At 47.4% G+C, this 15,508-nt stretch overlaps 2 protein-coding genes across 2 annotated transcripts; both read right to left on the reverse strand.

The window, feature by feature from the left end:
* Nucleotides 1–76: 76 nt before the first annotated feature.
* LOC101758929 lies at nt 77–1,222 on the reverse strand. The gene is made up of 2 exons (XM_012845433.2): nt 766–1,222; nt 77–676 (listed from the first exon to the last, which is right to left on the reverse strand). Exons 1-2 carry the CDS (start codon nt 1,191–1,193, stop codon nt 463–465), a joined length of 642 nt encoding a protein of 213 aa, XP_012700887.1. The 5' UTR covers nt 1,194–1,222; the 3' UTR covers nt 77–462.
* A 1,307-nt stretch (nt 1,223–2,529) lies between these two features.
* On the reverse strand, nt 2,530–5,497 carry LOC101785643 (cysteine synthase). Its single transcript, XM_004964785.3, has 7 exons — nt 5,301–5,497; nt 5,057–5,184; nt 4,465–4,667; nt 4,215–4,340; nt 3,625–3,783; nt 3,101–3,294; nt 2,530–2,858 (listed from the first exon to the last, which is right to left on the reverse strand). Exons 1-7 carry the CDS (start codon nt 5,403–5,405, stop codon nt 2,733–2,735), a joined length of 1,041 nt encoding a protein of 346 aa, XP_004964842.1. The 5' UTR covers nt 5,406–5,497; the 3' UTR covers nt 2,530–2,732.
* Between the last annotated feature and the right edge of the window lie 10,011 nt (nt 5,498–15,508).

Consider the following 15,508-nt stretch of genomic DNA (forward strand, 5'->3'; position numbering starts at 1 on the left):
TTACCTTCAGCTCTTGTTGCCAAAGTACCTTCATCCCTGGCCTTTTAGAGTCCAGGCACCAATGCCCTTGCTTGTATGCAAAAAGTATGCAATACTTGCATTCTGAATTGCAGCATTTACTCTTCAATTACAAGTCTACTTTCAGAATTGGACTGTACAGAAAATTATAAAAAACGTGGGAAATGGCTTTGAATTGTTCAGTCTCCCCATAGGCCATAGTACGTACAAAGATCGTTGCATTGCCAGTATAGCCACTCTGAATTTTTGACATATATACTCCCTTGCCTGAACCTCTGCTGCCCCAACTCCATTTTTTGTACCAGGAAAATCATAGCCCCTTACACCCTGCATTTCTGCACACACGTGAGGCCACTCCATCGGACTCTAAAACAGCTCCCAAGTGACCATTTACATAGGCGACGTCGTGCCATTCCAGCTCGGACATTGGATTCTGCTCGCTCATCAGCAGCAGGGGAAGCACGAGAACAAGCCGCCCTTTCCTGATGCCGGCTTCGGAGCTTCCTCCGGTTTGCTGCTCGCCTGCCTCTGCGCCTGCGCTTCCTCTTGTGCCGGTGCTGGCGCCGCCTCAGCCGGCAATGTCGGCGCCGCTGCCGCTGGCTGCTCCTCCTCCTGCGGAGCCGCCTTCTTGGAGAAGTTCCTCCGGTCCTCTATCAAGCTGCACGATCAGGTATTGTTCATCAGCCGAGAACAAACTTTGAAACAAAAGGACGTGCTTGTATGCCATTGATGGCGAGATGTGCATACTTTGGGAAGGCGAAGGAGTAGTTGCCCTTCATGGTGTTATCGGGGAGCTCCGGGATGCTGTCGAAGGGCGGCGAGATGACGGGGGCCTTGGCGTCGTCGTCGTCGGCGTCGTCGGCCGCGCTGGTGCGCGGCGGCGTGGCGACCGTGCTGGATCGCGGCGGCGTGGCGATGTCCATGAGCTCCGGGTGCGCCAGGAAGAAGCCGGTGAAGTCGCTGGACGGCGCGACCTGGAGCCCGAACACCGACTCCGTGGACATCATGCTCCAGTCCTTGTTCGACTCCGACGGGTCGTCCCGCTCGAACACCGCCGCGGGGATCCGCTCCGGGTCGGCCTCCGCCGCCCCGGCGCCGCCCGATGACGAGCGCCGGTCCATCAGCTGCGTCGGAGGCGGCGAGGCGGCCGCCGGCTGGCGCCCGGGCGACGACATGGCCGCCGCCGCCTCCGACGACGACGAGGACTGGAGGCCGGACGAGGCCCTCTCCTCGGTCGCCCTGCCGGTGGCGTCCTTGTCGCGGAGCTCGGCGTTGGCGATGTCCTGCAGGGGCAACGCCCTGCGCGCGCCGGCCGCCGCCGCTCCCCGATCTCCGCGCGACCAGCACAGCCGCGAACGGGACGGGATGCCGCCGCCTAATCCTCGGTTGGAGCTGGTCGGAACGCGTCGTCGGCAAACAACATCAAGGCTATTTTTGCACCGCCAGCACAGCCGTCCGACCGGGCTCGGACGGCTGGGATCTCTCCGCGCGGCGAACGAGGCGGCCTCAGCCTCCGGCGAGCATCGGGAGGCCAAGGACCACGCCGCGGCTCGTCTCCGGTCACGCTGCCAGCTTGTTTCCTCGCTGCGCCGCCGTCAGGAGACCGTGTGGCGCGGCACGCACGGGATCGCACGGAGCCGGGGCGGCTTGGGTTCGATGCTCCTGTGGCCTGGTTTGATTTGTATGGCAATGGCAGCTCGGCCCTGCGCGCTGCGCCGGCGAATAAATAAGGCGGCGAGGGCGGAGGCCTGCGCGTGCAGGGGGGAGACGCCCAGATTAGGAGCGGGGAGCTTAATATGGCGTGGCGTCAACTGGCAGCTGTTGCGACGGGCGCGGCGGCGACAGGGCGGCGCGGCGGACATCGACAGGAGCAGGTGGCGCGCCGCGCCTCGTTTTGGCTCTCGTGACAGCGGGAACACGACGGCTGGGCGCTGGCGCTGGACGAACACCATTAGCGAACCAAAATACTCGTAGTAGACAACGGATTTTCAAGCAAAAACTTCATATGGACCATTTGCAAATAAACATTAAAAAAGAAGAAGTGTTGATCAGAGCATCAGATTTGAAAGGGATTTTGTCAATTCGAGATGATGAAATTGTGCACTACCGTAGTTGGACACCCTGCGCGCTATATGTGGTTCACTAGATGCATATTGGTTAGTTAATTAATTTGTACATGTACAAAGTAGTTCCTAAATACCTGCGTAAATAAAATACATTGTGCATTTGTTTCTTTTTTTTTACTCAATCTGATTCATCATGTTTTTAGGATTAACTGCTGTCGACCAAACGTTTTCTTTTACTTTGATCATCAGTATATTAAAAAGAGGCTATACAGATTGACATGTAAAATAGATGTTAATAGATTTACCATAAAAAATACTTTCAAAATATTTTATTATTTTCCATTGAAATATGTCATATTTTTATAGAAATAGTTAGTTAAAGTTTCACCTTTGTAGACCATATGTATTTGGAGGCGTTTTGTTGGCTATATGTTAGCTCAGAAAATGATACGGTCAACTAAAATTTTGAAATAAATTAACTGGGACAGTTAGTTGTCCTCTTGTCTCCAGTCAGTTCATACAAATTTCTTGAATATAAATTCCGTAGCAAAATCACACAATTCATTGTGGTATCACCGTATATCAGCTGCATAATGCACAGGCCGACCATTACGTGGAATGTAGCCATCTTCTGAATAAGTGGCGAGATCAAAATGTCATGGCAATACACTCCTCTCTCACAGCTGCAAATAGGTCGGAGTTCATGTATCTCTCGCCCCCGCTTGGAAACATGGTGACAATCATCTTCCCCTTGTTTTCTTCTCTCGACGCGACCTAAAGGCATGTTAATTTGAAGATTTACCGATAAATTTCAGGATGGTTGACACTCCCTCCGTTTCAAATTGTAGGTCATTTTAGCTTTTCAAGGTGCATAGTTTTTGCTATGCACCTAGATATAGTGGATGTCTAGATGCATAATATTATCTATGAACCTAGAAAAGTCAAAACGACCTACAATTTGAAACGGAGGGAATAGATGTTAATGGAAGAGCCTTTAGTTAGGACATATTGCAAACCTTCAAGCATGCTGCCATGTTTGCTCCAGAAGATATACCCACAAGAAGGCCCTCTTCCTTGGCCAGTCTCCTTGCGGTCACCATTGCCTCCTCAGTGGTCACTGTGACAGACTCATCGATAACTGAGGTGTCCAGTACTTCAGGTATAAATCCCGGGCCTATTCCCTGGATTTTATGTTTTCCTGGTTCGCCACCTGAAGGATAGTAATACTATGTCAATATGCCATTACCAATCAATGTGCAAAATTGATTGCAATTGTTCAGTGTCGAAAACATCACCCTGTGCTAGTCCAAACAAAGCATGACCTGGAGTCTAGACATATATAGACAGTAGGGGCCATACAGCCATACTGGAAAGTGAATTATTTCTAGGCAAACATTAGCTACTTGATGGAATACTTTCTGGGAGCATAGAGCCACTCAATGACAATTTTTTCTCTGGCTATCTAACTTCCTATGTTAACCACAATCATGAGTTCTACGATCATATATTCAACTATTTATGTTTCTGAATAGCGTATTACCTGAAACAACTGGAGACTCTGCAGGCTCAACACAGATGATCTTGATAGCTGGGTTTTGCATCTTCAGATACTTTCCAACACCTGTTACCGTACCTCCTGAGCCAGAACCAGCTACAAATATGTCCACCTTGCCAGCAGTGTCCTTCCAAATCTCAGGTCCTGTATATCATATTATGTAAGTAACATGTAAATATGTAATGCATTATGGCAGCATGTAGAAACAGCACAGTGAGCTGTACTAGTTCCAGCAGAGTATATACTCTAGGATAGAAACTCCTATCTATCACTATTCTGTAATACAAGTTCTTGCAATATACAGGAAGTTTGGTGCAATATGTTTTGGTTTCTGGACTATCCATGACAGGGTCAATAAACATGGCGCAGGCAATCAGGTTGTGATACAATGATATTTGCATTATAGTCATGTGAGGAGGAAAAAACTGAAATAAGTGCTTAGCACCACCTTGCAAGTTGAAACATCAAGAAAGTGTAAATTTCAGAAGGAAAAAAAAGAATCGGTACGCATTAGCTAATAGCTCGTGTTTACTGAAACAAAAATCATCATATTCAGGCTCATTCAGTAACCATACCAGTCCACCTAATATGTGCTTCAGGATTTGCTTTGTTCGAGAATTGATCAAGAACATGTACATTGGGCAATTCTTCTTTGAGCTCTTCAACCTTCTTGGTTATGCCTGGAAACCCAAGGGCTGGATCTGCATATGTCACCCAAGGGGAGAATGTCACCCATACAATTCCACTGAGAATTTAAACAAAATCCAAAACAAAAAAGGCAAGTAAGGTGATGCCAAAGCTTAAGCTTCCCAGAGCTCAACTTACCAGTCAAGTACAACTCTGCACCCATGTATCTCAACAGGATCTGCTTATCAAGTGAATATTGACCCGGCATAACTGCGACAAACCTGTAGCCTTTGCGAAGAGCAATGAGGACAATTCCTAACCCCAAGTTGCCGCTTGTCGGCTCGACGAGTGTTGTGACACCAGGTGAAATCAATCCCCTCTCCTCTGCATCTTCTATCATCCTTCAGAAGAAAACAGAAGCGTTACTATGTACTCTGTGCAAGTACAATTGTATGACTGAGGAACAGTAATGGAACTGGTAGTTTTTTTTTGAAACTAATGGAACTGGTAGTTAGGTGCAGCATAAATCATATCCTGATAGGGAAAATTAGGACCATGAAGGGCATGGGATTGCACAGCAAAAATGCAGGCCATACATGTCTGAACTTGGTAGTCATGTGCAGGGCACCCCACAAGATTGCCTGTTGACTTGTGTCCCCTCCTCACAGTTTGCTATTTTTCAGCTAAAGGTTAAATCAGATGATCCACAAACAGTCTGGTAGCTGAAACTGTTCAGAGTACCATCTCCACATCCTAACTAGTGAGTCAAAAATGAAGGAAAAGGTCAGACCTCAAAGCGCTTCGATCCTTGACGGAGCAGAGGGGCTGATATGCCTCGACCTTGCCGACGATCCGGGCGTCAACCCCATCCTTGCTGGCGATTCGCTTTAGCTCGATCAGAGGCGTCCATCCGATGAGCTGACGAAATCGTTGCACATGAACAATCAATCTCTCGTGGCACCTGAATTCGAAAGAGCAGAAAGGAGATGGAAGAGACAGAGAACGAGGAGAAGATAAGGGGCAGGCGCTTTGACCTGTGTGACATCAGAGGCGATGTGTTCTTGCTGCCCTTCGCTGGAAGACGAAGACGGGTTCAGCAGGGAGGGAACACCTCTCCTCCCAGCCTCCTCTCCCGCCATGGACGCTGCTTCACTCTCGTGTTTCTTGGCCTCTCACAACGGGGGAAGGAGATCCTCTGGTTGGCAGTCAGCGAAGACTGAAGGCTGCTAACTGCAGAGGACTACCGTTTGTAGCTGCACTTGCACCCGACTTTTTTTAGCCCTTTTTTCGAAAGATTCTCACAAATAGATCCTTGGAGGAAACATTTCGAAAAATGGACCCTGAGCTTGGCGCTAATATTGATGGCGCCAAGCATACACGCCTCGGCGCCAGAGCCGCTGGCGCCTAGATCCTTACGCAGGTGCCTGTATGTTGACATGGCGCACACGCTTGGTGCCACCCAGCCTGGCGCCAAGCACGGTTACATAGCCACGGGAGGTTTTCTTTCTCTGTTTCGCATTGCACATTTCCTCGCCGGCCCGCCGCTCCTTCCCGCCCTCCCGCCGCTCGTCCCTGTGGTCGCCCGCCCGCCCGCCCGCCGCTCCCCAGTCTCAGCCGCCCACCTGGCCGCCCGCCGCCCCCCACGCTTGGTCGCTCGCCCACCCGCCGCGGGTCCACGCGCCCGACCGCCCGCCCACCGCCGCTCCCCGCGACCGTCTCCTACAAGGTAATATAGAATAGTTAGATACAATTTAGATAGGTAGATATAATTTAGATAGAATAGGTAGAATTTGGATAGGTAGGTATAATAGTTAGATAGAATAGTTGGATAGATAGTTAGATAGAATAGTTAGACAAATTTTCTTCATATGTAATTTTCTTTACAAAGTTATATAGTTAGTAGGGTAGTTAGTTAAATAGTTATATACTTAGTTACATAACTAAAAGTTAGTAGTACTTAGTAGTTAGTAGTTAGTAGTGAATTTGATAGTATCTATTTAGTTAGTTAATTCATACAAGAGATCTTGTATTTAGTATGGTTCATTTATATTTTACTAAATGAGTTGTTATTTTACTAAATGAGTTGTGCATCGTTATGTGTACGGACTAGATGGACAACCTAGTTAGCATCTATCATGGAGGCATCGTGGAAAGAGATCATTATGGATATGTTGAGCTTGTTGAGATGCAAAGCGTGGCTGTGTTATTCGATGAGAAGTTTTCATTTTGTGAGTTGGTTACAAGGGCTCGGGAGGAGCTACATTGCCATGGAGATGATGGTATCGTAGTGGAGGGTATACTTCACCTAGGTACCCCTCCCAACCTTCTAAGGAAGATGATCCCAATTCGGTGTGCGGACCAATGGGAGAAGTATGTGAGATCGGTTATGAAGTGCCAGTTCCAAAGTTTGGATGTGGTTGTGCGTCGGGTGTCAGTTGAGCCCATCCCTCGCTGGTCTTCCCCACCAATGGGTTAGCAGGCACATTTCGACCCTCCTGTCTCGGAACCTATTATCAACGTGGAGGTTGCACCTACGGTTCCCAATGTTGAATCTGCCCCTAATGAGGTAGTTGGAGATGCTTGTCGGACTCTTGATGTTGTGGTAGATCCTCCTCATGAGATCCTGTTGACACATAATCATCAGAGTAAGTGTCTTATCCGCACGCTTGTTGGGAGCTACCCCCTTCATTACATCCATTTTTTTCCTTCTTTCCTCAAATGTTTACTTATGTTGCAGGAGATATTCCTGACAACATGGATGTGCCCCCAGTTGCTGCGCAAATGCACTGTGGAGATGGATTCCGTGGCTCCAATAGTGTTGAAATTATGAATAATTCGGATGCATATGAGATGAGAATGGATCTTGAATGTGATGATGATCGCCCTGTTGGAGAGATGACAGATAGTGATGTTGAGATGTTCAGGCGTATCTTTCCCGACCACCGTGATCCAAGAGTTTACGAGTTCAGCGATATTGCTCATTCCGATCATGCGTGTGCAGAAGGACGTGATGATGAGCTCCTAGAAGCTACTAAGACCGGCCCTAGCATGGTAATTGAGAAGGGTTGGGTATTCAAGAACTTCCCTGCATTGAAGAGGTGGTTGCATGCGTTTGCAGTGATACGAAAGAGACCTTACAAGGTGTTACATTCATATGCGGAGCGCCGTTACACAGTTGTGTGTGAGAAGGAAGCTGCCCATAGAGGGTTTGTGCAAGGAAGCAAAAGGTAACGGGGAAGTGGAATATCATAAAAATTGTTGGGCCACACAATTGTGCTGATCATGAGCTTAGAATGAAGCATCTACAGTTGACATCAACCCTCATTACCAAGCGGTTAATGGCAATATTGCAGTTAGAACCCAACATGAAGGTTAGGACAATTATCAGGACCGTTGAGGAGTTGTATGGAGGTTATGTGATAAGTTATGGTAAAGCTTGGAGGGCTAAGCAGCGAGCGTGGAAGATGATATATGGGGACTGGGAGGCTGGGTACGAGCAGCTGCCGGTACTTTTCAATGCAATCAAAGCGGTGAATCCAAGCATGCATTATGAGTACATACCAAAACCAAATGAATGGAAGGACGGGAGACAGATATTCTTCCGTGCTTTCTGGTGCTTCCCTCAGTGTGTCGAGGCCTTTAGGCACTGTCGTCCCATCTTCTCCATTGACGGTACATTCTTGATTAGCAAATACAGGGGCACACTTCTTATAGCCATATCCTGTGACGCGAACAACAACTTAGTTCCTTTGGCATTTGCATTGGTTGAGAGGGAGAACAATGACAGTTGGGGATGGTTCTTGAGGCTAGTATGGTTACATGTGGTTGGGCCTGGTAGAGAGGTTGGCATCATATCTAATAGGCATCAGGGCATACTTAATGTCGTGCGAGAGCAGATAGAGGGGTATGCACCTTTGCACCATCGTTGGTGTACTTGGCACCTTGCCGAGAATCTACTCCGGAAGGATGGTGTGAAGGATAACTTTGAGCTGTTCTAGGATGCTGCTCGTCAGCTTGAGGACAGGTACTTTCAGCGGAAGTTGGAGCAGGTCAGGACCACAACAAATGCAGAAGGTAGACAATGGCTCACAAGTTTGATGAGGGATCTGGACAAATGGACAAGAGCTCACGATGTCGGTGGATGGAGGTACGAGTTTCAGCGCAGCAACATGGCGGAGTCATTCAATAAGTTGTTCTAAGGGATATGTGGAATGCCCATGAACGCAATCGTTCAATTCACCTTCTACAAGCTTGTTTCTCGGTTCAATGATAGATACGCCTATGCATTGAAGTTACGGAGTGCTGGAGAGAAATGGCCTCCCAAACCAAAGGAACACCTAGAGAAGGCAAAAGAAAGGGCGGCCACACATGAGGTTATATGTTTTGACCTCAACACAGGGACTTATTAGGTGGAGCAGAGGGGCGGCACAACGTCCGACAGCAAGGTCTGAGAGTTGAGGATCCATGTGGTAGTCCTCCGAGATTTCACATGCACTTGTGGTAAACCAAGGCAATACCACCTTCTATGTTCTCATTTGGTGGCAGCAGCTATGCATCGCAACTTTGATATCGAGAACATGATACCTCACGAGTTCACTGTAGACACGCTTGTGCACACATGGAGCTCCCGCTTCGTGCCTTTTCGGGACCCCAGAGAGTGGCCTCCATATGATGGGCCTAAGTACATTGCGGATCCAGTTGGAACAAGCGTGGATCAAGGAAGAGGACGAGGCACAAGATGGTTATGGATCAGATACCCGGAAGAACAAGGCGTGGTAGAGCAACCCCATTTCTTACTGACCCCGAGCAGAACGAGTGTGGCAAGTGCGGTAGACTGGGCCACAATTCACGCACTTGCCATTGGCAGATTAGTGAGGTGCGAGTAGTGGTTGTTTTCATTATTTCGTATATGTTGTATTCATTCAATTAATTATGCATGTCTCAATTTATGATTGCAATTGTGTCAATTATTTGTACATTTATAAGTTTATGTTTCATTGCATATTGAATTTTTTTTCATTTAATTTTTGTAGGATGGCGCAATTCCACCTGCTCGACCCGATGTACGCCCACGCCCACCGAGGATGTCTCATAGCGGGGGGGGGGGGAGGGAGGTAATAATGTGTACGTGTTGATCGAATTTTTGTTAGCGTGCATGTGTTGTTTGTGAAATAACTGAAGACTGTGTTTAATTGCATGTAGGACCTTCCGCTCCTTTGTTCTAGAACCCACGATAGGTTCTTGGACATGCGGTACGATGACCGCTACACTCCTTTGCTGCAGGCTGCTGGCCTAGATGTCATCTCATTTCAGGTTCATCGTGGGTTGCCCAAGTTCAACTGAGCGGCCATAACAACGTTGGTTGACAGGTACTATCTTCAATCGTTGCGTCCATTCATAGCCTGTTGTTCATGCCCTTGCATATTTGACATGTAACCTTCCTTTGTCTAAAATGTAGGTGGCGGCCTGAGACTCATACCTTCCACTTGCCGTTCAGAGAGATGACAGTTATGCTCAAGGACTGTTAGAAGATGCTCGGTCTGACGATTCGCGGTGACGCAGTGACTGGGCCATGCAGGTCAAATGGTTGGAGAGAGCGAGTAGCGGCCTTCCTTGGCCGTGAGGTTGACGAGTAAGGTGCTCGCACTTCTGGTGTTCTAATCTCTTGGCTGCGGCAACAGTTTGCACAGTGCCCCGAGGATGCAGACGAGCACACTGTTGGGAACTACTGCAGGGCCTGGATCCTACACCTCTTCGCCTGTGTTCTCTTCCCCGACGCCACGGGTGACACAGCATCGTGGATGTGGATCCACTGCCTCACGGACTGGAACCAGGCGGGTCAGTACAGCTGGGGCTCTGCAGTGTTGGGTTTTCTGTACCGACAGCTGTGCGAGGCTTGTCGTTGGTCTGCTACCTCAGCGTCAATTGGTGGATGCGTGTACCTACTGCAGTTGTGGATGTGCGCGTGTCTACCAGTTGGCCGTCCGGAGGTTCTATCTCACCGTGAGTGGTTCCCAGATCAGCCTCCTAGACGGCAGCCTACCTGGGCGTACCTTTGGGACCAGATTAGGGTTCCGCACACTAGGTTGGAGTGGGTGTACAGTGATTTCACGAATGAGCTAGACACGCTCACGGCGTCTAGTGTAAGTTAATTATAATTCCGAAGCCGATTTCAATTGGTTAAGTATATCATCTAACATCTTGTTTGGACATGTTGCAGGTGTTGTGGGAGCCGTACGTAGGAGAGGGGGCACTAACTTTTCCTCTTAGCACCATGTGTTCGAGCGACGATGACTTATATAGGATGAGGTGCCCCCTTATATGTTTCTATGCCGTCGAGTTCCACCTGCCTGATCAAGTTACACGCCAATTTGGGAGGAGACAGATTTGGCTGACGGCTCCATTCTCGACTAGCGTAGAGTTACAAGTATTTTGTTATTTCAATTATCTTGTGATGGTCCATTACATTAACTCAGGTTATAGGACTACGAGTAAGTTATAGGACTATGGGCAAGTTTTAACATCTTACGTGACATGCAGGTTGGATCGTAAGAAGAACAGGAAGTTTATGAGTGGCACGTATTCCACCAGCCTTACATTGACCAATGGGAGGAGTTCCATGACAATGTGGACGAGAACAATGAGCCACAGACAAACAGTGAGTACAAGAGATACCAAGCTTGGTACCAAGGTGCAACACGTTGTAGGCTGAGACTACAATGGACACAAGATGACTACGGCGACATCGAGTCCTCCGACGATGAAGACACGGCATACGACCAAAGTACTCGTGTAAGAAGGTAGGTGGAGGCAGGACCAATATTGGACAGAGTGCTAAGTCAATTGGATTATTTTTCTATGTTAAGTCACTTTTGTAGAATTAGTGATTTAGTGATTTAGGTATGTATGGACTTACTCATTCACTTTGTTGCAGGGCCATACCCTCAAAATCTCGGTTGATGACATTGAGCGGTTTTGTCCGAGAGTTAGGGATGACGAGACGCGTAGCTTCCTAGACGTAAAATCCTAAATATCCTTTGAAATATATTACTAATACCTTAAATTCTTTCAGTTAACCTATTCTTGTACAACAGAGACTGTCACGTCGGCTACGCCGTACGGCTGCTCGTTGTGGTTGCAGGACAGCCATGACGCGATACGTGCACGTTCCTTCCCCATGCACAGGAGGCATAGGTTTGTCTAGCCAAGCAACTATACGGGCCAAAGGCATTGCGTCTGAGGATGATGACGACGACGACGACAAGGACGATGATGAGGAAGATGAGAGGCACGAGGAGCTTGGCCTGTCTCAGATGCAGGATGTCCCCTTGACTCAGCCTACATAGCCTGCAGGCACTAGGAGACGCCGTCCACCTTCCCCTTACCCTCCAGGCACGGACGCTCTTGGTCACAAGGGTAAGGGTGAGACTAGGAGGCAGCGAGGGTCTGTGGTAGATGTTTATCTGTAATAATATGGATTTTGTGGACTCCCATTACGAACTATTGTGTACATGTACTATTGTGGAGTCTCAAGTAACAATTAATTAGCTTGAATCCTTCATTGAGGGGTAATCTGCTGGTAACCCATAAGTTTCGGCCAGGTACCCGTCCAAAATTCAAACAAAAGTGAAAAAAAAGTTTTTCGTAAGTTTTGGCCAGTTAATCCATGGTTCAAACTGAATGAACTAATTGCACACTGCACATCATGCATAAAAGCAAAAACCAATCAATCCAAAACACCACACATGTACAAGGTAAAGTGACGAATGAGGGAAAGGTTTCTATAAATGATTGGTGGACCGTCGAATTCCTAACTGGCGAACAGCCCGGACCCTCCGGACCATCCGCTCGACCTTGGCGGACCGACCGGCCAGCTTTACCCAGTGGACCGTCCGTTCGACCATGGCGGACCGTCCGACCCCACCAGACTGTCCGACGGACAGCAACGAATTGTCCGCTAATCTGAGTCAGAGACTCAAACCGTGTAGAGTGGCAGCGTTAACTAGCAGACCGTCCGCTCCACCATGGGCGGACTGTCCACGGCGGTCGGACAGGTACATCGAAAGGCACGGGCCTTTCTCCTTCCTTACCCGAGTCCTACTGTTTCCTCACCCGAGGCTTTCTCTCTTTTCCTCCTTCAAACAAAGAAAAAGACCCCTCACCTAGGGCAAGATTTTGGAGGCTTCCCCGGACCGTCTGTGCAATTTTCCGTACTCTCCGCAAGATTCTTCATCATGACCGGACGGTATTTCATCAAATCATTTCTTGATTGTCTTGGATTTCAAAGGACTATAGTGGTTAGGGTTTGATGGGGGATTTAAGATTTATCCATGGATTTGTTGTAAGTTTGGGGGATTGATTTGTAAAGGCTTAGAGAAGATATGTTTGAAATTTGGCCGGTTGATTTTGTCTATAGTTGAAGATCCAAGGGTTGGAAAATTGCAACCCGCGGTTCCTCATCGTGGTCTCGCGATGAACTACGCGTCCGCAGGTCATCAGCGACCAGAGTAAGAACCGTGCATCTAAGGGACTTATTGCTTATTCAATTATTCATATAAATCAAACTAATGTTCGTGCACGTGTTCTTGATAGTGATCGTGCTCGTCGTATCACTAAGGCTTTGGCAAGCAAGCTTAAAAGGGGAAGTTCTTCTAAAAGGCCAAGAGTGGATGATGAGGGTGATTCAAGTAATGATGACTCAAGGGATGATGACTATGAGCCCACTGATACTGAGGTCGAATCTTCAGTAGCTCGTTTAGTTAATGATGAGGATGATGAGATGAATCAAGACGGTGATGTCGATGAGATTATTGATGTGCTGTCATATATTGCTCCTAAGAAGAGGTGGACAATGGATACATATTCAAGAGAAAGAACTCCTTATCAATACAATTTTCCTCGAACCACTTCAAATCTCTTCTTCTACGCTCAGGTACAAGAGGATGCCTTCTTTGGACATTTTCTAAGTAAGACAGTCTTTAAACACTAAACCATTGATTTCCATTATATGGCTCAGCAACCCGTGATGACTGAATTAGTTGGTAAATTTGAAGCTATTGGCTTAAGGGTATTTCTTGAGCATAGATGTGATTGGAATGACACCATCATTCGTCAATTCCATGCTACAGTAGAGATTAATTTTGAGGAAGATAAATTGGAGTGGATGACAGGTAAAAGGAAATATGAGGCCACAATTGCTGAGTTTGCTGCTGTCAATCAATTAAATTATATTTCCTCACTGATCATCAAACCTTTAATATGGTCGATGAGAATCCACTAGAGCTTGATGCCATTACTCAGTATTATAAGCCGGCTAGGACGGGTATCTCTAGAATGTATGGCAAGACCAATGATCTTAGGCATCATCTGGCTGTCATTAATAAGATTGCTAGAGTAACAATACTGCCTAAGAGTGGATATAAAGATGGTTTTGTGGGCTACCATAGGAACTTTGTTGACCATGTGATGGATGGTCAGAAGTTTGATGTGGTTAGGTTGATCATGGATCAAATTGCTGACAAAAAGGTCAACCTTGAGATAAATGTATACTTTGCTCCATATATCATGGCACTTATCAAAGAAAAACCTAGGTTCCGAGGTCCTTGTGAGGTGGTTCACACTCCCTTCAGGCCTTATAAGAATGATAAAGTTTTTCTTGAAAGGGACTTGACTCCTTTCCCGGATGTGGGAAGAGTTAAAGATGAGGGAGACATCGGATATATGGGAGAGGCTCCACCTCAGGATGATGATGCTCAGGCTATGCCTCCTCCTCCTCCCCCTATGCAGTCACAGTGGGTACCTCCAGCTGGTTATTTTGACCCTTACTTTGCCACAATGCAGCACAACATGAATGAGAACTTCCAGCTTATGCAGCAGGGGCTCAGTTCACACCTTGAGGCATTTGGGCAGCAAATGGTGACAAACTTTCAGAATATGCAGCAGAACGTGCATTAGCAGATGGATAACCGTTTTGTGGCTTTTGGGCACCATATCCGCGCTACTATGTATGCGCCCATGATGACTAGGCTGCAACACATTCAGGAGGGTCTTCACAGTGATATTGAGGCCTTAGATGCTAGATTCGGTGACTTAGACATAACTGAGCAGCGTCAGCAGGTTGAGGAGCGGCAGCATAAACTAGAGAATGACTTCAATACTTTGTCATCTAGCTTCTCGAGTTTCAATGATCATTTCTACAGCATATTTCCAGCTCCGGCACCTCCCCCTAAGTTCTATCCTCATCAACCTTATTATCCTCCTCCACCGGTGCCACAGGATGACTAGACTCTTTTTGTACTTTATGGCGAAGAGGGAGAAGGTTTGGAGACTTGGAGTGGTGAACCTGTTACAAGGGAAGCTCATGTAATGGATATTTGCATTTATGTTTGCATGGACTTTGGTTTGTAATAATTCGCTTCGCACTAAAACTTGGGTGTAATTCATGTTGAAATTTGTTTATACGTTTTATTTCTTTTTTTTCTTGTTCTAGTGTTTGTGGAAATTTGAGGCTAACTTTTTCATGGATTTCAATTATATTATCTCTTGTAGCCTCGGTTTCAATTTTGTAGGGTAGTCTCCGCCAAAATCTCTATATCCATGCATATGTGAAATTAATGGAATCAAAATATATGCACATATGTACGGGGGAGTTCTTCTCTACTCATTAACTTAGTTCGAGAAAGTGAAAGAAATGACAAAAAAAAGTTATTCTAAGAGAGGTCTACCTGTACTAGGGAGGACGGTCCGGCCCTAGGTGGCAGACGGTCCGGTCCTAGGTAGCGGACGGTCAGCTAAACCTAGACAGAAACATGTTCTTCGGTGGAGAAATTATATCTCAAAGGCGGACGGTCCGCTAGTGTTCTTGGTAGACAGTCCGCTTGGTGCGGATGGTCCGGCCCTAGGTGGCGGACAGTCACCTAAACCTAGACAGAAACATGTTTTCGGACCGAGAAATTATATCTCAACGGCAGACGGTCCGCAGGTGATTTTGGTAGACAGTCCGCTTGGAGCGGACGGTCCGGCCCTAGGTGGCGGATGGTCACCTAAACCTAGACAGAAACATATTCTCGGGCTGAGAAATTATTTCTCAAAGGCGGACGGTCCGGCCCTAGGTGGTGGACGGTCACCTAAACGTAGACAGAAACATGTTTTCGGACCGTCTAAAAGGCAGACGGTCTGCATGTGTTTTATTCGGACAGTCCGCTTGGGCCGGAGGGTCCGGTCCTACAACGCCCCTCTAGTC

This window comes from Setaria italica, chromosome IV (assembly GCF_000263155.2).
Source record: "Setaria italica strain Yugu1 chromosome IV, Setaria_italica_v2.0, whole genome shotgun sequence".
NCBI classification, from domain to species: Eukaryota; Viridiplantae; Streptophyta; class Magnoliopsida; order Poales; family Poaceae; genus Setaria; species Setaria italica.

Coding starts and splice junctions, on each gene's coding strand:
- LOC101758929 (XM_012845433.2), bottom strand. CDS start 1,193: ATGTCGTCGCCCGGGCGCCAGCCGGCGGCCGCCTCGCCGCCTCCGACG. Junction 677..765: donor TACTCCTTCGCCTTCCCAAA/GTATGCACATCT, acceptor CTGATCGTGCAG/CTTGATAGAGGACCGGAGGA.
- LOC101785643 (XM_004964785.3), bottom strand. CDS start 5,405: ATGGCGGGAGAGGAGGCTGGGAGGAGAGGTGTTCCCTCCCTGCTGAAC. Junction 5,185..5,300: donor TCGCCTCTGATGTCACACAG/GTCAAAGCGCCT, acceptor CGATTTCGTCAG/CTCATCGGATGGACGCCTCT. Junction 3,295..3,624: donor AGAGTCTCCAGTTGTTTCAG/GTAATACGCTAT, acceptor ACTATCCTTCAG/GTGGCGAACCAGGAAAACAT.